The sequence below is a fragment of the Scyliorhinus torazame genome, chromosome 3, assembly GCF_047496885.1.
Source record: "Scyliorhinus torazame isolate Kashiwa2021f chromosome 3, sScyTor2.1, whole genome shotgun sequence".
Lineage (NCBI taxonomy): Eukaryota > Metazoa > Chordata > Chondrichthyes > Carcharhiniformes > Scyliorhinidae > Scyliorhinus > Scyliorhinus torazame.
In genome coordinates this window covers 357043108-357069490 of record NC_092709.1, presented here as the reverse complement: position 1 = coordinate 357069490, position 26383 = coordinate 357043108, and the positions used below count along the sequence as shown (strand labels likewise).

The 26383-nt window shown below is 52.4% G+C and overlaps 1 protein-coding gene across 1 annotated transcript in view; it reads right to left on the bottom strand.

Moving 5' to 3' along the window:
• Positions 1 to 26383, bottom strand: part of LOC140409366 (disintegrin and metalloproteinase domain-containing protein 12-like) — a 572650-nt gene that overhangs the window by 512580 nt on the left and 33687 nt on the right. Inside the window, exons 4-7 of the mRNA XM_072497805.1 lie at positions 24289 to 24367; positions 2863 to 2939; positions 1370 to 1544; positions 1131 to 1196 (exon numbers count right to left, since the gene is read on the bottom strand). Of these exons, the coding sequence (XP_072353906.1) occupies positions 1131 to 1196; positions 1370 to 1544; positions 2863 to 2939; positions 24289 to 24367 (397 nt within the window). The remainder of the gene's footprint in view (positions 1 to 1130; positions 1197 to 1369; positions 1545 to 2862; positions 2940 to 24288; positions 24368 to 26383) is intronic.

The following is a 26383-nucleotide window of genomic DNA, read 5'->3' as shown; positions in this document are numbered from 1 at the left end:
ACGTTCCCCATGATCCCACCCACTTCCCTCAATTCCACTCACTCTCCATCGTCGCAAACGATGGAACGATACAGCACAGAAAGCACCAGAGATCAAAGCAAAATACTGCCGATCGTGGGAAGCTGAAATAGAAACAGAAAATGCTGGATAAACTCAGGAGGCCTGGCAGCGTCTGTGCAGAGGGCAACAGAGGGAACGTTCCGAGTTAAGAGTCATATGGACTCGAAATAATGTTTCTCTCTCCACAGATGCTGCCAAGCCTGCTGCGTTGATCTGGCGCGTTCTCATTTTATTAGCTCAGGAGACCCTGGGTAATAATCCGGGGGACCCGGGTTCGAATCCCGCGACAGCAGATGGTGGAAATTGAACCCAATAAATATCTTGATTTCAAAGTCCGACGATGACCATGAAACCATTGCCGATTGTCCTAAAAACCCATCCGGTTCACTCATGTCCTTTAGGGAAGGAAATCTGCCGTCCTTCCCCGGTTTGGCCTACACGTGACTCCAGACCCACAGCAATGTGGTTGATTCTTCAATGCCCTCAGGGATGGGCAATAAATGCTGCCCCAGCCAGCGACACCCATATTCCTGCTGCTCCCCATCCCCATGAGCACCGGAAAGCCGTTCGGCTGACCCCTTTTGGAGAAGGGGCAGCGACTGATGGATGTCACCAATGCCTCCAGCGATGGAGTGCAGCTCATAGAACATACAGTGCAGAAGGAGACCATTCGGCCCATCGAGTCTGCACCAACCCACTTAAGCCCTCACTTCCACCCTATCCCCGTAGCCCAATAATCCCAACCTTTTTTGGTCACTAAGGGCAATTTATCATGGCCAATGCGCCTAAACGGTGCGTCTTTCGAATGCGGGAGGAAACCGGAGCGCCCGGAGGAAACCCACGCAGACACGGGGAGAACGTGCAGACTCCGCACAGACAGTGACCCAGCGGGGAATCGAACCTGGGACCCTGGCGCTGTGAAGCCACTGTGCGATCCACTTGTGCTACCGTGCAATGTCGGACCAAGGTCTCCATTTCATGGTGACAATATCGTCGGTGTGTTGGCACCAGCGCCACTACCTCAGTTCATCGTTCACTTCCACCAGTCTACAGAGAGCCACACCACTCACCATTGCATTGTCCGTCACAATCACCAGCTCGAGATACTTCATCTCTGACATCAGATCCCGTTTTACCTGGAGGGGGAGGAAATCTCAGTCACTTTGAGGTGGAATTGTACCCGTGCCCCCGGCTGGGAGGGAGCCAATCGGGCTCCTGCAAGCCAGCTTTGTATTTACCAGTTAACTATTCCTCACGCGGTCGATCGTCAGTTGTGTTCAGTCAGTGAGCTGCAGCGCTCATTACTCACCCGGTGCGACCCCTGAAGGAAATCAGTCAGAATTGACTCAGGGGGAGCATTTTTCACTCCACAGCCACTGGGTGCTGGGGGAAGATCTTCAGGTCGGTATACAAAATGGCGGCCCCCTTTGTCCCCCTCAAGGTGTTCAATCACGTAAGTCCGATTACTGAAAACAATCAGAGCACTGGAGGAGAGAGAGAGAAAACAAATGTTGAACATGAAGCAAATATGAAGATGACATACTGAGTAACCCAACCCTCCAGAATTTTAAACGGGATCATTAGTCTTTTGGATTCTCAATATAATTACTGTGTTACTGTACCCGGCTGAATAGCCTCACCCCAGCACAGTTAGACAATGAGTGACCATAAATCTCTTCATTCCTCCATGGCATTTGGTTGTCACTGGCAAAGCCAGCATAATAATAATAATCTTTATTATTGCCACAAGTGGGCTTACAGTAACACTGCAATGAAGTTACTGTGAAAAGCCCCTAGTCGCCACATTCCGGCGCCTGTTCGGGTTCACAGAGGGAGAATTCAGAATGTCCAATTCACCCAACAAGCACGTCTTTCGGGACTTGTGGGAGGAAACCGGAGCGCCCGGAGGAAACCCACGCAGACACGGGGAGGACGTGCAGACCCCCCACAGACAGTGACCCAAGCCGGGAATCGAACCAGGGTCCCTGGAGCTGTGCTAACCACTGTGCTACCGTGCTGCCCAGCATTTGGTCCCCATCCGTAATTGCCCTTAAACTGAGTGACTTTTTCATCGAAGAGAATTCCTAGAGTGCAGAAGGAGGCCATTCAGCCAATCAAGTCTGCACCAGCCCTCTGAAAGAGCACCCCACCTAGACCCATTCCCCCACCCAATCCCTGTAACCCAAAACCCCACCTAACCTTTTGGATACTAATGGACAATTTATCATGGCCAATCCACCTAACCTGCACATTTGGACTGTGGGAGGAAACCGGAGCACCCGGAGGAATCCCACGCAGACACGGGGAGGACGTACAAACCCCACGCAGACAGTCTCCTGAGGCCGGTATTGAACCCTGGAGCTGTGCGGCAGCAGTGCTAACCACTGTGCCACCATGCTGCCCCAAGAGCATTGTGAGCCAAACCATGTTGGGACGGCAGATTTCCAACCCTCAAGGACATTAGTGAACCAAGGGACGGCTTTCTCCGTCCCCGCCGCGCCAGATTTCTCGTTCAGCACGCCGGCGGGATTCTCCGTCAATGGGGTTGTGTGGCAGCCCCACGCCGTCGGGAAAACCCCCGGGCTGCCGGCAAAGCGGAGCATCCCGCCGGCGGTGAATCCAGCCCAAGCTTTTTAATAGAACAAATGGATGAATTGGGTTTAAATCCCAGCTGTTGTGACGGGATTTGAACTCACGTCCCCAGAGCAGTCGTTTGGGTATCAGGATTACAAGTCCTGTGATACCACGCCACTTTAAACATCACTGTCTCACAGTCTGAGGAGGAATTGTTAGCTTTTCTACCTGAGTCCGGAGCAGATGCTCGCAGAGACCTGGGATCCAGGGTATCTTCTGACGGAGCCTTCGTAGGAGCAGAGATACTGTAGGAAGCATGATTAAACTTCAACATAAAATCTCCTGCTACAAAAAATATTCAAAGCAAACTCAATGACAATAATTATTCATACATTAATTGGCATTTCCATCATAGAATCTTAGCATCATCCAGTACAGAACAGGCCATTCGGCCCATCGAGCCTGCACCAATAGAAATAACTCATCTAAATCTACACTAATCCCACTTCCCAGTACAGGGCCCACCGCCATTCATCACGATCATGGATGATCATCCAACTCAATAGCCTAATCCTGCTTTCTCCCCATAGCCTTTGATCCCATTCTCCCCAAGTGCTATATCCAGCCGCCTCTTGAATATATTCAAAGTTTCAGCATCAACTACTTCCTGTGGGAATGAATTCCACAGGCTCACCACTCTTTGTGTGAAGAAATGTCTCCTTATCTCTGTCCGAAATGTTTCATCCTGAATCCTCAGGCTGTGATCCTGGTTCTGGACACACCCATCATTGGTAACATCTTCCCTGCATCTACCCTGTCTAGTCCTGTTAGAATTTTATAAGTGTCTATGAGATCCCCCCTCATTCTTCTGAACTCCAGCGAGAACAATCCCAACCTAGTCAATCTCTCCTCATATGACAGTCCCGCCATCCCTGGAATCAGTCTGGTAAACCTTCGCTGCGCTCCCTCGAGAGCAAGAACATCCTTCCTCGGAGAAGGAGACCAAAACTGCCCACAATACTCCAGGTGTGGCCTCACCAAGGCCCTGTACAATTGCAGCAACACATCCCTGCTCCTGTACTCGAATCCTCGCGCAATGAAGGCCAACATACCATTAGCCTTCTTTACCGCCTGCATGCTTACCTTCAGCGAATGGTGCACAAGGACACCCAGGTCCCGCTGCACACTCCCCTCTCCCAATTTACAACCATTCAGGTAGTAATCTGCCTTCCTGTTTTTGCTTCCTAAATTAATAACCTCACACTTATTCAAATTATACTTCATCTGCCATTGATTTGCCCACTCGCCCAACCTGTCCAGATCTTGCTGTAGGATCTCTGCACCCTCGTCACAATTCACCCTCACACCCAACTTGGTATCATCTGCAAACTTTGAGATGTGACATTTTGTTCCCTCATCCAAATCATTAATATATATTGTGAATAGCTGGGGTCCCAGCACCGATCCCTGTGGTACCCCAATGGTTACTGCCCGCCAATTTGAAAAGGACCCATTAATCCCTACTCTTTGTTTCCTCTCTGCCAACCAGTTTTCTATCCACCTTACTACACTTCCACCAATTCCATGCGCTTTTTTGCACAATAATCTCTTTTGCGGGACTTTGTCAAATGTCTTCTGAAAGTCCAAATATACCACATCGACTGGCTCCCCCTTGTCTTCTGTACTGGTTACACCTTCAAAGAATTGAAAAATGGGTGAAAAATAATTTCCTCAAATCCACTCTAAACTTCTGCCTTTCAGTTTAAAATTGTGCCCCCTTCTTATTGAGCCTTCGACTCGGACACAAAGGGAACAACGATATTGGGGGAATGTCAGAGGACAGGCTGAAGATTCACTGACACTGGGAGAAAAGGACAAGGAGGTTGGGGTGTCCTACAAGGATCTATATTATGGTTTGAATGATTCACTATTCAATGACTTAGTCAATGGGACAACACATCAACTCCTTACAGATGCAGAGGGACTTGGAGTGGATGGAGGGGTGGGTCAAATTATTGTGGTGCACATCGAAGCCAATAGTACCAGCAGTATCAGGAATGTGGGGCGTCATTCTCCGACCCCCCGCCGGGTCGGAGAATGGCCGTTGGCCGCCGTGAATCCCGTCCCCGCCCCCGCCGAAGTCTCCGCTCCCGGAGATTGGGCGGGGGCGGGAATCGGGCCGCGCCGGTTGGCGGGACCCCTCGCTGGATTCTCCGGCCCGGATGGGCCGAAGTCCCGCCCAGGAATTGCCTGTCCCGCCGACGTAAATCAAACCTGGTATTTACCGGCGGGACCAGGCGGCGTGGGCGGGCTCCGGGGTCCTGGGGGGGGGCGCGGGGCGATCTGACCCCGGGGGGTGCCCCCACGGTGGCCTGGCCCGCGATCGGGGCCCACCGATCCGCGGGCAGGCCTGTGCCGTGGGGGCACTCTTTCCCTTCCGCCTCCGCCACGGCCTCCACCATGGCGGAGGCGGAAGAGACTCTCCCCACTGCGCATGCGCGGGAAACTGACAGCGGCCGCTGACGCTCCCGCGCATACGCTGGGAAACTGACAGCGGCCGCGGACGCTCCCGCGCATGCGCCGCATTTCCGCGCCAGCTGGCGGGGAAACAAACGCCATTTCCGTCAGCTGGCGGGGCGGAAATCCCTCCGGCGTCGGCCTAGCCCCTCAATGTTGGGGCTAGGCCGCCAAAGATGCGGAGCCTTCCGCACCTTTGGGCCGGCGCGATGCCCGTCTGATTGGCGCCGGCTTTGGCGCCAGTCAGCGGGCATCCCGCCGTTGGGGGAGAATTTCGCCCGTGGTCTGCGAAGAGAATTTCAGAAGTTAGGATCCAAATTACCATAAGACCATAAGACATAGGAGCGGAAGTAAGGCCATTCAGCCCATCGAGTCCACTCCACCATTCAATCATGGCTGGTTTCAACTCCATTTACCCGCTCTCTCTCCATAGCCCTTAATTCCTCGAGAAATCAAGAATTTATCAACTTCTGTCTTAAAGACACTCAACATCCCGGCCTCCACCGCCCTCTGTGGCAATGAATTCCACAGACCCACCACTCTCTGGCTGAAGAAATTTCTCCTCATCTCTGTTCTAAAGTGACTCCCTTTTATTCTAAGGCTGTGCCCCCGGGTCCTAGTCTCCCCTGTTAATGGAAATAACTTCCCTACATCCACCCGATCTAAGCCATTCATTATCTTGTAAGTTACTCTTGTATCTCTTGTAAATTACAAAGCAGAACATCCCATGTCCGCATCTCCGGATTGATACCAGAGTCAAGAATTAATGGACATGGTGTCAAGCAAATTAGGGAATTAAGGAATAACAGGAATGGGCAGGTAGTCTGATGAGGAAAGGTTGGGAAGGTTCGGTTTGTATCCTGTCACGTTTGAAGAGTAAGAGGTGATTTAATCAAAACCTTTCTGGCGCTGATGGGTATTGGTGGGGGTGTTTCCACTGGTGGGAGAATCTAGAACTAGAGGTCGCTCAGGGGTTGCCCATTTCAGACGGAGATGTGGAGACATCCTGGGCGGGATTCTCTGTTGTCCGACGGCAAAATCACGGCAGGCGCCGGTTTGACACTGGGTAGCGCTGCTCCGCCCCCTCCAAGTCGGTGTCATTGAGACGCGCGACGCGTGCAGTCGCAACCCCGTTTGAATATAATTATCAGGCCCACCCGCGATGCTCCGCCGCCGATGGGTCGAGTTCCCGACGGCGCGGGCCACGTGTGGTCTCAGCGGCCGCGAGCCTGGCGTGGCGGCCGCGGAGAGAGAGGGCGTGTGGACAGTGTCCAGCATCGCCATACTTCACCGACAGTCGCGCCGCTGGCTGGGAGGTTTCTGCCAGGGCTGGGGAGAGTAGTGGGGGGGGGGGGGTAGCCAGGAAGTGGGCTGTGGGGTCGGAGCGGAGAAGGTTACGCGGCCCAGGCCGACCAGTGCCAGCTTTTCAGGCGATCGGTATGTGTGTGGGGGACGGGGACGGGGGGGGGACGGGGGGGTGTAGGCATACGCGTGGCTGCAGCTTGTCAGCCCTGCGCATGTCCATCACGGACCCGGCGATTCAACCCCCAGTTTGCCGCGCCTTCCGTGGGTGTTTCACGCAGCGCCGCTGCCAGCCCCTCACACGGTACCAGAATCGGTGCGGGCGTGGCGCCGATTTTTCCAGCGTGAAACCCCACGGATACTCCGCTGCCGTCCGCGCTGAGGCTCTGGGACAGAGAATCCAGCCCCCTTTCTCTCAGAGGGTGCTGGGTCTCTGGAACACTCTCCCTCAGAAGGCGGTGGAAGCAACATCTTTGACTATTTTTAAGGCAGAGCTCGATAGATTCTTGATTAACAAGAGGGGGGGGGTGAAAGGTTAGCGGGGGGGGGTGGGTGCAGGAATATGGGATTGAGGTCACAGTCACACCAGCCGTGATCGTATTGAATGGGGGAGCAGGCTCGAGGGGCCGAGTGCCCCCCTCCTGCTCCTAATTCAGATGTTCGTATGTAAACGTGTGACTCAAAAAGTGGTCTGGGCAGAAGGGGTTTCAGAGAAACATAGAAAATAAGAGCCCACCCTTTATCTCAGTGCCGTACTCCGGAGCTCTCCCCATACCCCTTAATGCCTTTAGAGTTTAGAAATCTATTTCCTTCCAAATATATTCAGTGATTTGGCCCCCACAGCCTCTGTGGTAGAGAATTCCGCAGCTTCACCACTCTCTGAGTAAAAAGGTTTCTCCTCATCTCAGTCCTAAATGGCCTCCCCGTATCCTGGGACTGTGACCCCTTGTTCCAGACCCTCCGGCCAGTGAATCCCTGCGTCCAGTCCGTCCCGCCCTGTCACAACACATTGTAATTAGATCCCCTCTCATTCTTCTAAACTCCCGTGAATTCCGGCCCAGTCAATCCAATCTCTCCTCCTATGACGGTCCCGCCATCCCAGGAATCAGTCTGGTGAACCTTCGCCGCGCTCCCTCTATGACAAGAACATCCTTTCTTGGACAAGGAAACCAAAACCGCACACAATACTCCAGCTGTGGTCTCGCCAAGGTCCTGTACAGCTGCAGTAAGACATCTGCTCCACAGGGCTAATTCGCTGGCTTTGAAAGCAGACCAAGGCAGGCCAGCAGCACGGTTCAATTCCCGTACCAGCCTCCCCGAACAGGCGCCGGAATGTGGCGACTAGGGGCTTTTCACAGTAACTTCATTTGAAGCCGACTTGTGACAATAAGCGAATCTAGCACCAGTTAAACAATACTCTTGCCATTCAGTTTTTCTCACGGAAGTGGACAAATTCACATTTACCCACGTTATTCTGCATCTGCCACATATTTGCCCACTCACTCAACTTATCTAAATCACCTTGCAGCCTCTCAACATCCTCCTCACCACTCACATTCCTCCCAAGTTTCGCGTGGTCAACAAACTTGAAAATATTTTTGCTTCATGGGGCACCAGTGCCGGGTGAAGGTAGATTTAGGAATACAAGATCAGAGGTCAAGGCGTCAGAACAGTATCATGAAGGGCAGCACGGCGGCGCAGTGGTTAGCACTGCTGCCTCACGGCGGCGAGGTCCCAGGTTCGATCCCGACTCTGGGTCACTGTCCGTGTGGAGTTTGCACCTTCTCCCCGTGTTTGCGCCGGTCTCGCCCCCACAACCCAAAAGATGTGCAGCGTCAGTGGATTGGCCATGCTAAATTGACCCTTCATTGGAAACAAATGAATTGGATACTCTAAAAAAAATTTTTTTTGGATAGACAGACAGAATGGCAAAGGAAGAGGGGTCTCAGAAGATCATGAAGTACAACCAATATGGGAGAAAATTAGTAAGACCGGGAGTCAGAAAGCACTGGTGGGAGAGTTTGTAGGTCCCCTAACAGTAGACATATCATTGGACAGAGCAGTAAATAAAAAAATATTGGAGCTTGCTACAAAGACATTGTAATAATTGTGGGAACTTTAATCTTCATATAGACTGGGAGAATCAAATAGGGATGAATGTTCTGGAGGATGATTTTGGAGAATGCATTCATGTCAGATTCTTAGAACAATGCATTGTGGAACTAACTACGGATAAAGTTATCTTTGATCTAGCATTGTGCAAAGAAGCAGCATTATTTAGCACTGTCATGGGAAATGATCCTCCAGTAAATAGTGATCATAATTCCAGGTTGAGTTTGAAAGTGGCATCCTCCAATCATAAACAAGGATCTTAAATTTAAATCTGATTACATAAATATGATGGGAGAACTGGTCAAGGTTAAATCGGTAAATAGACTGAAAAGGTATGGAGGTAAAGGGACGATGGGAAATATTTAAAGAAACAATTCAAAATATTCCACAAAAATATATTCCATTAAAAAACAAGAACTCACCATGAACGCACACCCATGGCTTATTCAGGAAGTTAAGGATAGTATTAGATTAAAAGAAGAGATTTATAATGTTGCAAAATACAGTAGCAAGTCTGAGGATTGGGAATATTTTTAAAACCAGCAAAGGGCCACTAAAAAGTTGAGAGTGAGGGAAAAACCAGAATGTGACAGTAAATTAACCAGAAATATAAAAACAGATTGTTATAGCATTTATAAGCATATAAAAAAGGAAGAGAATAGCTAAAGTTCTTCCGAGGTAGTATGGGCTGAAGTTAGAAACAGGAAAGGAGAGGTCACCCTGTTGGGAGTTTTTTATAGGCCTCCTAATAGTTCTAGGGATGTAGAGGAAAGGATGGCGAAGATGATTCTGGATATGAGCGAAAGTAACAGGGTAGTTATTATGGGAGACTTTAACTTTCCAAATATTGACTGGAAAAGATATAGTTCGAGTACAATAGATGGGTCGTTTTTTGTACAGTGTGTGCAGGAGGGTTTCCTGAAACAATATGTTGACAGGCCAACAAGAGGCGAGGCCACGTTGGATTTGGTTTTGGGTAATGAACCAGGCCAGGTGTTGGATTTGGAGGTAGGAGAGCACTTTGGGGACAGTGACCACAATTCGGTGACGTTTACGTTAATGATGGAAAGGGATAAGTATACACCGCAGGGCAAGAGTTATAGCTGGGGGAAGGGCAATTATGATGCCATTAGACGTGACTTGGGGGGGATAAGGTGGAGAAGTAGGCTGCAAGTGTTGGGCACACTGGATAAGTGGGGCTTGTTCAAGGATCAGCTACTGCGTGTTCTTGATAAGTATGTACCGGTCAGACAGGGAGGAAGGCGTCGAGCGAGGGAACCGTGGTTTACCAAGGAAGTGGAATCTCTTGTTAAGAGGAAGAAGGAGGCCTATGTGAAGATGAAGTGTGAAGTTTCGGTTGGGGCGATGGATAGTTACAAGGTAGCGAGGAAGGATCTAAAGAGAGAGCTAAGACGAGCAAGGAGGGGACATGAGAAGTATTTGGCAGGAAGGATCAAGGAAAACCCAAAAGCTTTCTATAGGTATGTCAGGAATAAGCGAATGACTAGGGAAAGAGTAGGACCAGTCAAGGACAGGGATGGGAAATTGTGTGTGGAGTCTGAAGAGATAGGCGAGATACTAAATGAATATTTTTCGTCAGTATTCACTCAGGAAAAAGATAATGTTGTGGATGAGAATGCTGAGCCCCAGGCTAATAGAATAGATGGCATTGAGGTACGTAGGGAAGAGGTGTTGGCAATTCTGGACAGGCTGAAAATAGATAAGTCCCCGGGACCTGATGGGATTTATCCTAGGATTCTATGGGAGGCCAGGGAAGAGATTGCTGGACCTTTGGCTTTGATTTTTATGTCATCATTGGCTACAGGAATAGTGCCAGAGGACTGGAGGACAACAAATGTGGTCCCTTTGTTCAAAAAGGGGAGCAGAGACAACCCCGGCAACTATAGACCGGTGAGCCTCACGTCTGTAGTGGGTAAAGTCTTGGAGGGGATTATAAAAGACAAGATTTATAATCATCTAGATAGGAATAATATGATCAGGGATAGTCAGCATGGCTTTGTGAAGGGTAGGTCATGCCTCACAAACCTTATTGAGTTCTTTGAGAAGGTGACTGAACAGGTAGATGAGGGTAGAGCAGTTGATGTGGTGTATATGGATTTCAGCAAAGCGTTTGATAAGGTTCCCCACGGTAGGCTATTGCAAAAAATACGGAGGCTGGGGATTGAGGGTGATTTAGAGATGTGGATCAGAAATTGGCTAGCTGAAAGAAGACAGAGGGTGGTGGTTGATGGGAAATGTTTAGAATGGAGTACAGTCACAAGTGGAGTACCACAAGGATCTGTTCTGGGGCCGTTGCTGTTTGTCATTTTTATCAATGACCTAGAGGAAGGCGCAGAAGGGTGGGTGAGTAAATTTGCAGACGATACTAAAGTCGGTGGTGTTGTCGATAGTGTGGAAGGATGTAGCAGATTACAGAGGGATATAGATAAGCTGCAGAGCTGGGCCGAGAGGTGGCAAATGGAGTTTAATGTAGAGAAGTGTGAGGTGATTCACTTTGGAAGGAATAACAGGAATGCGGAATATTTGGCTAATGGTAAAGTTCTTGAAAGTGTGGATGAGCAGAGGGATCTAGGTGTCCATGTACATAGATCCCTGAAAGTTGCCACCCAGGTTGATAGGGTTGTGAAGAAGGCCTCTGGAGTGTTGGCCTTTATTGGTAGAGGGATTGAGTTCCGGAGTCGGGAGGTCATGTTGCAGCTGTACAGAACTCTGGTACGGCCGCATTTGGAGTATTGCGTACAGTTCTGGTCACCGCATTATAGGAAGGACGTGGAGGCTTTGGAGCGGGTGCAGAGGAGATTTACCAGGATGTTGCCTGGTATGGAGGGAAAATCTTACGAGGAAAGGCTGATGGACTTGAGGTTGTTTTCGTTGGAGAGAAGAAGGTTAAGAGGAGACTTAATAGAGGCATACAAAATGATCAGGGGGTTGGATAGGGTGGACAGTGAGAGCCTTCTCCCGCGGATGGATATGGCTGGCACGAGGGGACATAACTTTAAACTGAGGGGTAATAGATATAGGACAGAGGTCAGAGGTAGGTTCTTTACGCAAAGAGTAGTGAGGCCGTGGAATGCTCTACCTGCTACAGTAGTGAACTCGCCAACATTGAGGGCATTTAAAAGTTTATTGGATAAACATATGGATGATAATGGCATAGTGTAGGTTGGATGGCTTTTGTTTCGGTGCAACATCGTGGGCCGAAGGGCCTGTACTGCGCTGTATTGTTCTATGTTCTATGTTCTATGTTCTAAAGTAAAAATTTGTCCCTTAGAGTCAGAGACGGACATCATCATGGGGAATGAGGAAATGGCAGAGGCATTGAACAAACATTTTGGGTGGGGTGTTGCAGCCATTCGCGCCACCAGGATCTTCCAGTCTCACCGATGGCAACAGTCTCCGCGTGGCCCGGGACGGTGGAGGGCGGAAACAATGGGAAACAGCAGAAGAGATCCTACCCCCTCAAACCATGCCGTGGGGCTGGGAGGACAGAAAATCCTACCTTTGTTTCTGCCACAAGAGTAGAGGGCACAACTTTTATACCCGAAACAGATGGTAGCCCAGTGGCTAGAAAATGAGTAAAGTAAGGAAATTAACATAGAGTTATAGAGGTCAACAGCACAGAACAGGCTCTTCGGCCCATCGTGTGTGTGCCGGTCAAAAACAACAACCTAACCATTCTCATCCCATTTTCCAGCACTTGGCCCTATAGCCTTGGACACCCTGAGACTGCAAGTGCATATCTGAATACTTCTTAAATGTTATGAGGGTCTCTGCCTCCACCTCCCTTTCAGACAGCGAGTTCCACCCTCCCTGAACCACACAACCCACAGAATCCCTACAGTGCAGAAGGAGGCCACTCGGCCATCAATCCTCCACCACCCCTCTGAAAGAGCACCCTACCCAGGCCCACTCCCCATCCTATGCCCGTAACCCCATAACACCACCTAACCTGCACATCATTTGACACTAAGGGGCAATTTATCATGGCCAATCCACCCAACCTGCACACCTTTGGACTGTGGGAGGCAACCGGAGCACCCGGAGGAAACCCACGCAGACACGGGGAGAACGTGCAGACTCCACACCCGAGGCCGGAATTGAACCCGTGTCTCTGGCTTTGTGAGGCAGCAGTGCTAACCACTGTGCCACCCAGCCACCCTCTGGGTGAAAAGGTTTTTTCCTCACATCCACTCAAAACCCCCTGACCGTTACCTTAAATCTCTGCCCCCTGTTCATTGATCCCTCCACCAAGGGGAGAGGTTCCTCCCTGGGACCTGGTGGCCCACACCCTGGGGCAGTGGTGCACGAGCGTTCCAGTAACACGGCACATTTCAATGAGTGAAACAATCACACGGTGCGCCCCGTGTTTCAGTAAGTATGTTTCAGCTGAACTGATTGCTCATAAACGCCCCACAACGTAGCTGCGAACCGCCAGTGGCCAATCACATACAAGGGGCGGAGCCATCCGGTGTCCCATCTCCATGGAGATGCAACGTTGGCGCCTGCTACATTTTGGTGGGTTTTGCGAGGGTGGAGGGAGAGAGAGCACAGAGAGAGTGCGGAGGGAGCGAGTGCGCAGAGGGAGAGTGGAGGGTGAGAATGGGGAGAGATCATGGGGAGAAATAATAGAGGTCGGGTGTGAAGTAAGTGAGTGGAGGGAGAGAGAGTGGAGGGAGAGAGTGGAGGGAGGGAGAGTGAAGGGAGAGAGAGTGGAGGGAGGGAGACTGAAGGGAGGGAGAGTGGAGGGACGGAGAGTGGAGGGAGGGAGAGTGGAGGGACGGAGAGTGGAGGGAGGGAGAGTGGAGGGAGGGAGAGTGGAGTGAGGGAGAGTGGAGGGAGAGAGAGGGGAGGGAAAGAGTGGAGGGAGGGAGAGTGGAGGGAGGGAAAGTGGAGGGAGGGAGAGTGAAGGGAGGGAAAGTGGAGGGAGGGAGAGTGGAGGGAGAGAGTGGAGGGAGGGAGAGTGAAGGGAGGGAGAGTGGAGGGAGGGAGAGTGAAGGGAGAGAGTGGAGGGAGGGAGAGTGGAGGGAGAGTGGAGGGAGGGAGAGTGGAGGGAGGGAGAGTGGAGGAAGGGAGAGTGGAGGGAGGGAGAGTGGAGTGAGGGAGAGTGGAGGGAGAGAGAGGGGAGGGAGAGAGTGGAGGGAGGGAGAGTGGAGGGAGGGAAAGTGGAGGGAGGGAGAGTGAAGGGAGGGAGAGTGCAGGGAGGGAGAGTGGAGGGAGAGAGTGGAGGGAGAGAGAGTGAAGAGAGGGAGAGTGGAGGAAGGGAGAGTGGAGGGAGGGAGAGTGGAGATGGGAGAGTGGAGGGAGAGAGAGGGGAGGGAGGGAGAGTGAGGGAGGGAGGGTGAGGGAGGGAGAGTGAGGGAGGGAGTGTGAGGGAGAGTGGAGGGAGGGAGAGTGGAGGGAGGGAGAGTGGAGGGAGGGAGAGTGGAGTGAGGGAGAGTGGAGGGAGAGAGAGGGGAGGGAGAGAGTGGAGGGAGGGAGAGTGGAGGGAGGGAGAGTGGAGGGAGGGAGAGTGAAGGGAGGGAAAGTGCAGGGAGGGAGAGTGGAGGGAGAGAGTGGAGGGAGAGAGAGTGAAGAGAGGGAGAGTGGAGTAAGGGAGAGTGGAGGGAGGGAGAGTGGAGTGAGGGAGAGTGGAGGGAGAGAGAGGGGAGGGAGGGAGAGTGAGGGAGGGAGGGTGAGGGAGGGAGAGTGAGGGAGGGAGAGTGGAGGGAGGGAGAGTGACGGAGGGAGAGTGGAGGGAGGGAGAGTGAGGGAGGGAGAGTGATGGAGGGAGAGTGGAGGGAGGGAGAGTGAGGGGGGAGAGTGAGGGAGGGAGAGTGAGGGAGGGAGAGTGGAGGGAGGGAGAGTGGAGGGAGGGAGAGTGGAGGGAGGGAGAGTGAGGGAGGAACGAGTGGAGGAATGGAGAGTGAGGGAGGGAGAGTGGAGGGAGAGAGTGGAGGGAGGGAGAGTGAAGGGAGGGAGAGTGGAGGGAGGGAGAGTGGAGGGAGGGAGACTGGAGGGAGAGTGAGGGAGGGAGAGTGAGGGAGGGAGGGTGGAGGGAGAGTGGAGGGAGGGAGAGTGGAGGGAGAGAGTGTGAAGGGAGGGAGAGTGGAGAGAGGGAGAGTGGAGGAGGAGTGGAGGGAGGGAGACTGGAAGGAGGGAGACTGGAGGGAGGGAGAGTGGAGGGAAAGCGAGTGGATGGAGGGTGAGTGGAGGGAGGGAGAGTGGAGGGACGGAGAGTGAGGGAGGGAGAGTGAGGGAGGGAGGGTGAGGGAGGGAGGGTGAGGGAGGGAGAGTGAGGGAGGGAGAGTGAGGGGAGGGAGAGTGGAGGGAGAGTGAGGGAGGGAGATTGGAGTGAGGGAGAGTGAGGGAGGGAGAGTGAGGGAGGGAGAGTGAGGGGGAGAGTGAGGGAGGGAGAGTGAGGGAGGGAGAGTGGAGGGAGAGTGAGGGAGGGAGAGTGAGGGAGGGAGAGTGAGGGAGGGAGAGTGAGGGAGGGAGAGTGGAGGGAGGGAGAGTGAGGGAGGGAGAGTGGAGGGAGGGAGAGTGAGGGGGGAGAGTGAGGGGGAGAGTGAGGGAGGGAGAGTGAGGGAGGGAGAGTGGAGGGAGGGAGAGTGGGGGAGGGAGAGTGGAGGGAGGGAGAGTGAGGGAGGGAGATTGGAGTGAGGGAGAGTGAGGGAGGGAGAGTGAGGGAGGGAGAGTGAGGGGGAGAGTGAGGGAGGGAGAGTGAGGGAGGGAGAGTGGAGGGAGAGTGAGGGAGGGAGAGTGAGGGAGGGAGAGTGAGGGAGGGAGAGTGAGGGAGGGAGAGTGGAGGGAGGGAGAGTGAGGGAGGGAGAGTGGAGGGAGGGAGAGTGAGGGGGGAGAGTGAGGGGGAGAGTGAGGGAGGGAGAGTGAGGGAGGGAGAGTGGAGGGAGGGAGAGTGGAGGAAGGGAGAGTGAGGGAGGGAGAGTGGAGGGAGGGAGAGTGAGGGAGGGGCGAGGGGAGGAAGGGAGAGTGAGGGAGGGAGAGTGAGTGAGGGAGAGTGAGGGAGGGACAGTGAGGGAGGGAGAGTGAGGGAGGGACAGTGAGGGAGGGAGAGTGAGGGAGGGAGAGTGAAGGGAGGGAGAGTGAGGGAGGGAGAGTGAGGGAGGGAGAGTGGAGGGAGGGAGAGTGAGGGAGGGAGTGTGAGGGAGGGAGAGTGAGGGAGGGAGAGTGAGGGAGGGAGAGTGGAGGGAGGGAGAGTGAGGGAGGGAGAGTGAGGGCGGGAGAGTGGAGGGAGGGAGAGTGAGGGAGGGAGTGTGAGGGAGGGAGAGTGAGGGAGGGAGAGTGAGGGAGGGAGTGTGGAGGGAGGGAGAGTGAGAGTGGGAGTGTGAGGGAGGGAGAGTGGAGGGAGGGAGAGTGGAGGGAGGGAGAGTGGAGGGAGGGAGAGTGAGGGAGGGAGTGTGAGGGAGGGAGAGTGAGGGGGAGAGTGAGGTGGAGAGTGAGGGAGGGAGAGTGAGGGAGGGAGAGTGAGGGAGGAAGAGTGAGGGAGGGAGTTTGAGGGAGGGAGTGTGAGGGAGGGAGAGTGAGGGAGGGAGAGTGAGGGAGGGAGAGTGGAGGGAGGGAGAGTGAGGGAGGGAGTGTGAGGGAGGGATAGTGAGGGAGGGAGAGTGGAGGGAGGGAGAGTGAGGGAGGGAGAGTGAGGGAGGGAGAGTGGAGGGAGGGAGAGTGAGGGAGGGAGTGTGAGGGAGGGAGAGTGAGGGTGGGAGAGTGAGGGAAGGAGTGTGAGGGAGGGAGAGTGAGCGAGGGAGAGTGAGGGAGGGAGTGTGAGGGAGGGAGAGTGAGGGAGGGAGAGTGAGGGAGGGAGAGTGGAGGGAGGGAGAGTGAGGGAGGGAGAGTGAGGGAGGGAGTGTGAGGGAGGGAGAGTGAGGGAGGGAGTGTGAGGGAGGGAGAGTGAGGGAGGGAGAGTGAGGGAGGGAGAGTGAGGGAGGGAGAGTGAGGGAAGGAGAGTGAGGGATGGAGAGTGAGGGGGAGAGTGAGGGAGGGAGAGTGAGGGAGGGAGAGTGGAGGGAGGGAGAGTGAGGGAGGGAGTGTGAGGGAGGGAGAGTGAGGGAGGGAGAGTGAGGGGGAGAGTGAGGGAGGGAGAGTGACGGAGGGAGAGTGAGGGAGGGAGAGTGAGGGAGGGAGAGTGAGGGAGGGAGAGTGAGGGAGGGAGAGTGAGGGGGAGAGTGAGGGAGGGAGAGTGAGGGAGGGAGAGTGAGGGAGGGAGAGTGAGGGAGGGAGTGTGAGGGAGGGAGAGTGAGGGAGGGAGAGTGAGGGAGGGAGAGTGAGGGAGGGAGAGTGGAGGGAGGGAGAGTGAGGGAGGGAGAGTGAGGGAGGGAGAGTGAGGGGGAGAGTGAGGGAGGGAGTGTGAGGGAGGGAGAGTGGTGTGGTCATCAAAACTGCTTTTCGATTTTGAGAGCCAGTCGCGATTGGCTCCGGCATGATGTCACGCGGTGGGGGTGGGGGGGTGGCGGGATACATCACTGTTCGGACAACACTACGGGATCAAGCCCAGTAATCACATTGAAATTTATCACCTAAAAAGGGGGTGAACCTGATTACATCCCCAGAGGGGGTCGGGAAAGATCACAAACTGAGACCCCACCGACGCAAATCCCATTTCTGGTCGCTCGTGTGGTTTACCACCGTTACCGGAGCTCACACGTGACTAACGGGGCCACTCGATCTCAGCCACAGAGGCTGTTAAAGGACATAATTCGGACAAGTGCATGGTCCGCGTGTCCTGGTCAATGAAGTTCAGTTTGCAGGTCCAGTAATGATGAAGGCAAACAGAAGATTGTCCTTTCCTACAAGGAGAGTGGAAGTGGGGCTGTTTTGCCTCAGGGCATTCCTGAGGACACGCCCAGGGTTCGCTGTGCTGCTTTGGCTTCCAGAATTCAAGAAAGGATATAAATGTCCTGGAATAAGTTCAAAGAAGGTTCATTCAACTGATCCCTGGGATACGAGCATGTGAACATACAAACATATGAATTAGGATCAGGGACAGGCCATTCAGCCCCTCGAGCTGCACTGCTATTCAATAAGATCATGGCTCATCTGATTGTCACCTGAACCCCACATTTCCACTTTGATAACTCTTCACTCCTGATGCACGATCAATGACCACTAAAGCGAGGGTGTAGTCCAACTGAAGGCTTTAATAAGCTAGATGTTTCCCCCAGGAGCTCAGGTACAGAAAGAAGGCTGCTAGGGCGGCACGGGCTCTTATACCCCGCCTTGCAGGGCGGAGCTACCATACAGCTTGACAATAGGAAACATACAATATCTACCAATGGTGTTCCAGCATCACCAGGTACCGTAATACCTCTACACAACCCCCTTGTTTCTCAGGAACATATCTCGCTCTGCCTTAAAAAGATTCAAAGAATAGGGACTCTGGTCCGTCGCCAGGAAACGTCTCTCCCAAACCCTCCTGACCCAGTCAGAAGGAAGGGGGGGGGGAAAAGAAGGAGAAGGGGGAATAGTGGGTCTGCCAGAGGGGAGAGAGGGCAGAGACCCAACAGGCTACATCACCCAAATGATGGGCAAGCTAGTGGGAAAGGAGGTATTCCCAAACCCACCGGAAATAGGCAGGCCGCACAGGTCGCTCCGACCCAAGCCCAAAGCCGGGGGCCAGCCCAGGCCAATTATTGCGAAGCTGCACCAATTCCAAGACCGTGAGAGAATCCTAAAGTGGGCCCGGCAAACAAAACAGAGCACGTGGGAAGGGAAGACCATAAGGGTGTATCAGGCGGCTGCTGAATGTGATAATGACCCCCTCTGGGGAGAGAACACCAGAGGTGATCGTCTCCCTGGACGCAGAAAAGGCCTTTGACAGAGTTGAATGGAGCTACCTCCTCGAGGTACTGGAACGGTTTGGGCTGGGAGCGGGGTTCACCCCCTGGGTGAGGCTCCTGTACAACGCTCCCAAAGCGAGTGTCCGAACTAACACCACCAGCTCTGAATACTTCCAGCTGCAGAGAGGAACAAGACAGGGCTGCACCCTGTCCCCACTCTTGTTCGCGCTAGCAACCGAACCCGTGGCGATAGCCCTGCGGGACGCAAAAAACTCTATGCAGATGATCTGCTCCCTTGTGTCTCAAAGCCACAGGAGGGACTGAAGGCAATACTCCAAATACTGAAAGAGTTTGGAACCTTCTCGGGCTACAAACTTAACCTGGGCAAAAGCGAGACATTCCCAGTGAACTCAAATGGGGGAGGGAGAGAGCTGGAGGGGCTCCCGTTCAAAACAGCCCAGAACAGATTCCGCTACCTGGGGATCCAGATAGCAGAGACTGGACCCAGATCCACAAGTGGAACATGACCAGCCTGGTGGAGGAAGTAAGAAAAGACCTTCAACGGTGGGGCTCACTCCCACTCTCCCTGGCGGGAAGAGTGCAGAGGGTCAAGATGAACGTACTGCCGAGGTTCCTCTTCCTGTTTAGATCCATCACGATCTTCATCCCCAAGGCCTTTTTCCAAAACATAGACAGTCTAATCATGGCGTTTGTATGGGCCTAGAGAACCCGAGAATTCACAAACCGACACTGCAAAGAGGGAAAATCAAAGGGGGCTTGGCCTTACCGAACCTACAATACTACCACTGGGCAGCAACGGCAGAAAGAGTGAGGGGATGGGTACAAGAACCCGACACAGATTGGGTACAAATGGAGGAGGCATCCTGTAAAGGAACGACCCTCCGGGCCCTGGCCACAGCAGCACTCCCATCCCCCTCAACAAGGTACACAACGAGCCCAGTGGTAGCGGCCACGCTGGGAACATGGGCCCAGCTAAGACAACACTTCGGGATAACCAAAATGTCCCCCATGGCCCCCGTCTGCAGCAATCCCAGATTCCCCCAGCCATGCTAGATGCCACCTTCAAAAGATGGAGATGGGACGGGGGCACATTGACGGTCGGGGACTTCTACGTAGGGCGCAGAGTGGCGACACTGGACGATCTGACGAGGAAGTGGAGGCTAGCAAAAGGTCAGGAAATGAGACACCTCCAAATAAAACACTTCCTCCGCAAAGAGACAATGGGGTACCCCGAGGCCCCAGAAAGCACACTACTAGAGGATCTGATAGGCACAGGCAACGAGAAGGGGGGGCTATGTGGGAAAATATACGGACAGCTACTGGACAGAGCCTGGACTCCACTGGACAAGACCAGACAAAAATGGGAGGACGAACTGGGGACAGAGGTAGGATGGGGACTCTGGAGCGAAGCACTGAGTAGGGTGAGCTCCACCTCCTCCTGCGCAAGGCTAAGCCTAATGCAGCTCAAAGTGGTGCACAGAGCGCACCTGACCAGAACCCGAATGAGCAGGTTCTTCCCGGAGGTGGAGGACAAATGTGAGCGGTGCCAGAGGGACCCGGCCAACCACACCCACATGTTTTGGGTTTGCCCCAAGCTTGCTGGGCTCTGGGCAGCCTTCTCCGAGGCAATGTCCAGGGTTGTGGGGGTGAGGGTGAAGCCATGCCCGATTGTGGCAATCTCCGGGGTATAGGAGCAGCCAGAGCTACACATGGGGAAGGGGGCCAATGCCCCCGCTTTCGCTTCCCTAATCGCACGCCGGAGAATCCTGCTCGGCTGGCGATCGGCAGCACCACCCACAGCTGCAGACTGGCTCGCTGATCTCTCGGAATTTCTCCCCCTGGAGAAGATTAAGTACGCCATCCGAGGGTCAGAGGAAGTCTTCCTGGATACTTGGGGGCAGTTTGTCGACCTGTTCCAAAACCTGTTCGAGGCCAGCAACGGGGAGTAAGCCAGGGGAAAAAAGATAATATGAAGAACCAAAGTGGGGGGGGACCACAAAAGAAGAGGAAGGGTGCTGAAACCAAGGGGGGGGGGGGGGAGGAGGAAGGGGGGATACCATAGACCGATCCAGAGGGCAGCAAAATGTACGTACAGCTAGTCAAATGAAGGACGAAACAAACCTTTCTGTAAAATAAAGCAAATTAGCGCGGGCAAGAAAAATATCAGCAACAACTGTTTATAAATATGGGAAAAGCCAATAAAAAGATTTTCAAAAAAAAAAATTCAAAGATTTTTTCCCACTGCCTTTTACAGAAGAAAGTTTCAGAGAGTAACGCTCCTCTGAGAGAAATATCTCACCTCTGTCTGAAATGGCAATGCCTTATTGTTAAACTAGTTCTAGATTCTCCCACAAGAGGAAACATCCTCTCCACACCCACCCTGTCAGTAACCCTCAGCAGCTTATATCTTTCAATCAAGTCACATCTTACTCTAATGGATACAAGACGGGCCTGACCACCCTTTCTTCAGAAGACAACCCCCACCCATTCCAGCTACTAGTCCAGGAAACCTTCTCTGGGCTGCTTCCAATGGCATTTACGTCTTCCTTAAAAAAGGCAGCACATTTACTCCGCATGTGGTCTCACAAGTGCCTTGCCAATTATATAGATTGCAAGAAGTTGAGGCCTCCACGCTGACCCCTGTGGCACCAGAATATGCCTACTCTCCGTTTCCTGTTAGCTAGCCAATCTTGTACCCACGCCAGAATGTTACCACTGAAATATCAGCTTTAATATTCTGCAGTAAGCTTTGATGTGGCACCTTATCAAAAGCCTTCTGAAAATCGGTGGACAGTACATGTGACTGCTTCAAAGAACTCCAATCCATTGGTTAAACATTATTTCCCTTTCACAAAACTCTGCCTGATTACCAGGAATGTTTCTATGTGCCCTGCTGGAGTTTGGGAAGTAACAGCCTCGAACATTTTCCCGATGATTCACATTCGGCTGACTGACCTGCAGTATCCCACTTTCTGTCTCCCTCCCTTTTTGAATAATAGTTATTGGGCGCAATTCTCCCATCGGCAGTCTAAGTGCCGACGCCGGAGTGAAAACCGGAATGTTTCACTCCGGCGTCGGAGCACGCTGCTAGCCCCCTATTCTCCGGGCCCCGTGGGGGCTAGGAGCGGCGTCGCGTCATTCACGCGCGCCGGACCTTGGCGCCGCGTAAAAGCGGCGCCGGGTAAATGACGCGGCCGGCACTGCGTAAATGACGTCACCCGCGCATGTGCGGTTGCCGTCCTCCCTGAGGCCGCCCCGCAAGGAGATGTCGGATGGATCTTGCGGGGCGGCGGAGGAAAGGAGGTCCTCCTTTAGAGAGGCCGGCCTGCCAATCGGTGGGCACCGATCACGGGCCAGACCCCATTTGAGGCCCCCACCCCCCCGGTGCTGGAACACAGGCTGCCCCCCCACCCCCCCCAGCGTTCCCGCGCTGTTCCCACCGGCAGCGACCAGGTGTGGACAGCGCCGGCCGGAACCTGTCGTGTTGGGCAGGCCACTCGGCCCATCCGGGCCGGAGAATCTCCCAGCGGCCAGCCATGATTCTCGCCGCGACGGTTTGGGGGTGGTGGGAGAATCACGTGCGGGTGTCGGGGCGGCGAGGCGGGACTTGCGCGGCGCCCCGGCAAGTCTCCCACCCGGCGTGGGGGGGAGAATCCCGCCCACTATTTTCCAATCTCTTGGAACCTTCCTCCTATCTCATGAATTTTGTCAAATTAAAATCAATGCATCAGTGACCTCACAGGCCACTGCTTTGAAGATGCTGGGATAAAGCCCATCAGGACCCAGGCAGGGATTTGTCAGCTCACAGCTCTAACAATGTGCTCAGTACCACTCCCCTGACGATTGTAATATTCCTGAATCCTCCTCCCCCTCCTTGCACTTCCTGAATTACAGTTATTTCTGGGATATAACTTGCATCCTCTATCGTGAAGACCGATGCAAAATATCTTTTCAATTCAACTCCTTATTTTCCATTATTAACTCCCCACACTCACTTTCTGTCGGACCAATGCTCACTTTGTTAACACCTTTCTTATTTAATTATTTATAGAAACTCTTACGAACAAGGTTTATATTTCTCGCTACCTAACTCCTCATCCAGGCTACCTTTACCCATCTGATTTATCCAGTCTATATGCAGATTTCCAATTACTATCTCTGCACCTTTCTGACAAGCTCCCATTATTTTTCTAACAATCTTTATTAGTGTCACAAGTAGGCTTACATTAACACTGCAATGAAGTTACTGTGAAAAGCTCCTAGTCGGCACACGCCGGCGCTGTTCGGGTACACCGAGGGAGAATTCAGAATGTCCAAATTACCGAACAGCCCTACCAAGTGACTCCTGTTCGGGGGCCTGTACACCACTCCCACGAGTGACTCCCTGCCTGTCTCATTTCACATCTCCATCCATTTTGGTTCCCTGAAATGCTCCATTGTGTGAATTCCACCATTAACAGAGCCACCCCTCCTCCTTTTCCAGCATACTGTCCTTCCGAAATGTTATGTATCCTTCAACATTCAGACCCCAGTCTAACTCATCCAGCAACCATGTCCCTGTAATGGTTATCGGGTTGTACTTATTTATTTCTATTTTAACTCTGTTCATCTGTTTTTGACAAAGGCTGCGTTCGTTCAGATACAAATCCTTTAATTTTTATCCTTTTATCATTTTCATAACCTCCATCCTTACTTGCTGATGCACTCTTAACTTTGTACCCTCTGTCCCTTCCTCTCACAGTTTGTTTATCATTTCCCTTATTGATAGCTTTCACTGACAACTCGTCCCTTTCTTGAATTCATCACATTGTGATAACTATTACTGGGCGGCTAATATAGCCATGATCAGGAAGTGGGTGGTGAGGGAGGGGTCGACATGGGTATGGAGGCGGCTGCCTGTAAGGGCACCAGTCTGGGGGCGTTGGTAACTGCGCCTCTGCCAATCCTGCCGGCACGGTACTCTACCAGTCCAGTGCTGGTGGCGACCCTGAGAGTTTGGGGCCAATGGAGGAGGCATGTGGGAGCAGTGGGAGCATCAGTCTGGGCCCCAATCTGTGATAATTCACCGATTTGCCCTGGGGAGTATGGACGGAGTTATGGCGGCGAGCTGGGATTGAGAGGATAGGGGATATGTTCACAGAGGGGAGCTTTCCGAGTATGAGGGCGTTGGAGGAAAGTTTGGGTGAATCACCCGAGGAAGGAGCAGTGCTCGGAAAGCTAGTGATTCAAAACAAACCTGGTGTTGTAAGACTTCTTACTGTATTTATAAGTGGATTTTAACCTGAGATGGGCTTTGCCTGCTTGAAGATAATATGATTGCAGTTTGGAGTTAAAGTATTTCATTTTATTGTTAAGCATTATTTAACTGGTAATTGAAAGCTATTTCTTGTATGATGTTAAAGTTAGTTTAATCCTGTGTTTTCAATAAAGATTTTTTTTAAATTCCCATATCGCTATTTGTGCGTGGAATCACTCCTGGAACAAGCTATCCTTTCCTCATAGTCTTAAAAATTAAATTAAATATTGGGGTTTCTGTCCAGTATCTTAGTGACAGTTGGGGTCTGGTCCAAGGTCATAATAAATCTCAATGTTGGTCATGGACATCTCAGTTTAATTCAGATTCCATCGCCCCCTGGCCTCCAGTGGTTAAGAACAGCATTGAGACAGGTTGCAATGTTTTCATTGCTGAATATGTTCTGACACTCAGCGCCTGGGAAAGTGTCTGAGGAGTGGAGACTGGGGTGAAGTAAAGGAGTGACCTTGGCAGCCATGAAGCTCCATAGAATCATTATCCACCGGAGAGGTGGGGAGGAAAGAGCAGAGAAATGGAAGAGCAAATTCTGTCCACGTTCACTGTATTTTGAAAATCAATTGACTTCAGTCTGTTTTCAGTCGGCAAGGGATTGCTCACCCGCTCAGTGTCCTTCTCTGTCATTAGTGTCCCATTTGAATCATAGTATGACACCTGGAATCCTCTCGGTAAGAGGAACCTGTGGGGAAAGGAAGCAGAAAGGAACAGAAATAGAGTGAGTGGCAGAGTGACAGCTCACACACTGTCTCAAGCTGTGACTGAGGTACTGAACCAGGGACTCCATCCATCCTGAATATCACCATCCATCCTGAATATCACCATCCATCCTGAATATAACCATCCATCCTGAATATCACCATCCATCCTGAATATCACCATCCATCCTGTATTTCACCATCCACATCGTAAATCTTCAGTTTGTCCCGTGTCTCACACATAAACGTCCCCAGATACCATTTGTCCCGTATATCGCCACGGTAATAGGAAAGCTGCTGAGACCCTCCTCTTACCAAGGCCTGAACACCTTTAGTGTGAGTGTACATGTGTGTGTGTGTCTGTGTGTGTCCATGTATGCGTGCAGCTGTGTGTGTCTGTGTGTGCGCGTGTGGCTGTGTCCCACCACGCCAGTCTCACCAGTATACTAACACTGGCATCTACCCGGCAATGTGGAAATTTGCCCAGGTGTGTCCTGCACACAAGAAACAGGACAAATCCAACCCAGCCAATTACTGCTCTATCAGTCTGCTCTCCATCATCAACAAAGTGATGGAAGGAGTCATCAACAGTGCGAACAAGCAGCACTTACTCAGCAATAACCTGCTCACGGACGCTCAGTTTGGGTTCTGCCAGAGTCACTCAGCTCCTGACCTCATTACAGCCTTGGTTCCAACATGGACAAAAGAGCTGAATGCCGGAGCTGAGGGGAGAATGACTGCCCTCGACACCAAGGCAGCATTTGACCGAGTGTGGCATCAAGGGGCCCTCGCTAAACTGGAGTCAATGGGAATCAGGGGAAACCTCTCCGCTGGTTGGAGTCATACCCGGCACAAAGGAAGAAGGTTGTGGTGGTTGGAGGTCAATCATCTCAGCTCCAGGACATCACTGCAGGAGTTCCTCAGGGTCGTGTCCTCGGCCCAGCCATCTTCAGCTGCTTCATCAATGACCTCCCTTCAATCATAAGATCAGAAGTGGGGATGTTTGCGGATGACGCACAATGTTCAGCACCATTCGCAACTCCTCAGATAATGAAGCAGTCCATGTCCAAATGCAGCAAGACCTGGACAATATCCAGGCTCGGTCTGACAAGGGGCAAGTTACATTCACACCACACAAGTGCCGGGCAATGACCATCTCCTACAAGAGAGGATCTAACCACCGCCCCTTGACATTCAATGGCATTACCATCGCTGAATCCCCCACAATCAACATCCTGGGGGTTACTGTTGATCACAAACTGAACTGGGCTAGTCATATAAATATTATTTTTTTAAAATAAATTTAGAGTACCCAATTCATTTTTTCCAATTAAGGGGCAATTTAGCGTGGCCAATCCACCTAGCCTGCACATCTTTGGGTTGTGGGGCGAAACCCACGTCCTATAAATATTATAATACTGTGGCTAAACAAAAATTAGAAAGAAAAATAATAATACAGTGGCTACCAGGGCAGGTCAAAGACTAGGAATCCTATGGAGAATAACTCACCTCCTGACACTCCCAAAGCCAGTCCACCATCTACAAGGCACAAGTCAGGGGTGTAATGAAATACTCTCCACTTGCCTGGATGAGTGCAGCTCCAACAAGAAGCTCGACACCATCTATTTATCGCCCACCCCTAGTTGCCCTTTAGAAGGTGGTGGTGAGCTGCCTTCTTGAACCGCTGCAGTCCATGTGGCGTAGGTACACCCACTGTGCTGTTAGCGCGGGAGCTCCAGGATGTTGCCCCAGCGACAGTGAAGGAACGTCGATATATTTCCAAGTCAGGGTGGTGGGTGACTTGGAGGGGAACCTCCAGGTGGTGGGGTTGCCAGGTATCTGCTGCTCTTGTCCTTCTAGATGGTCGTGGTCGTGGGTTTGGAAGGTGCTGTCTGAGGAACCTTGGTGAGTTACTGCAGTGCACTGCAGAGCGGTTGAATAAACTCGGTTTGTTCTCACTGGAACAACGGAGGTTGAGGGGCGACCTGATAGAGGTCTAC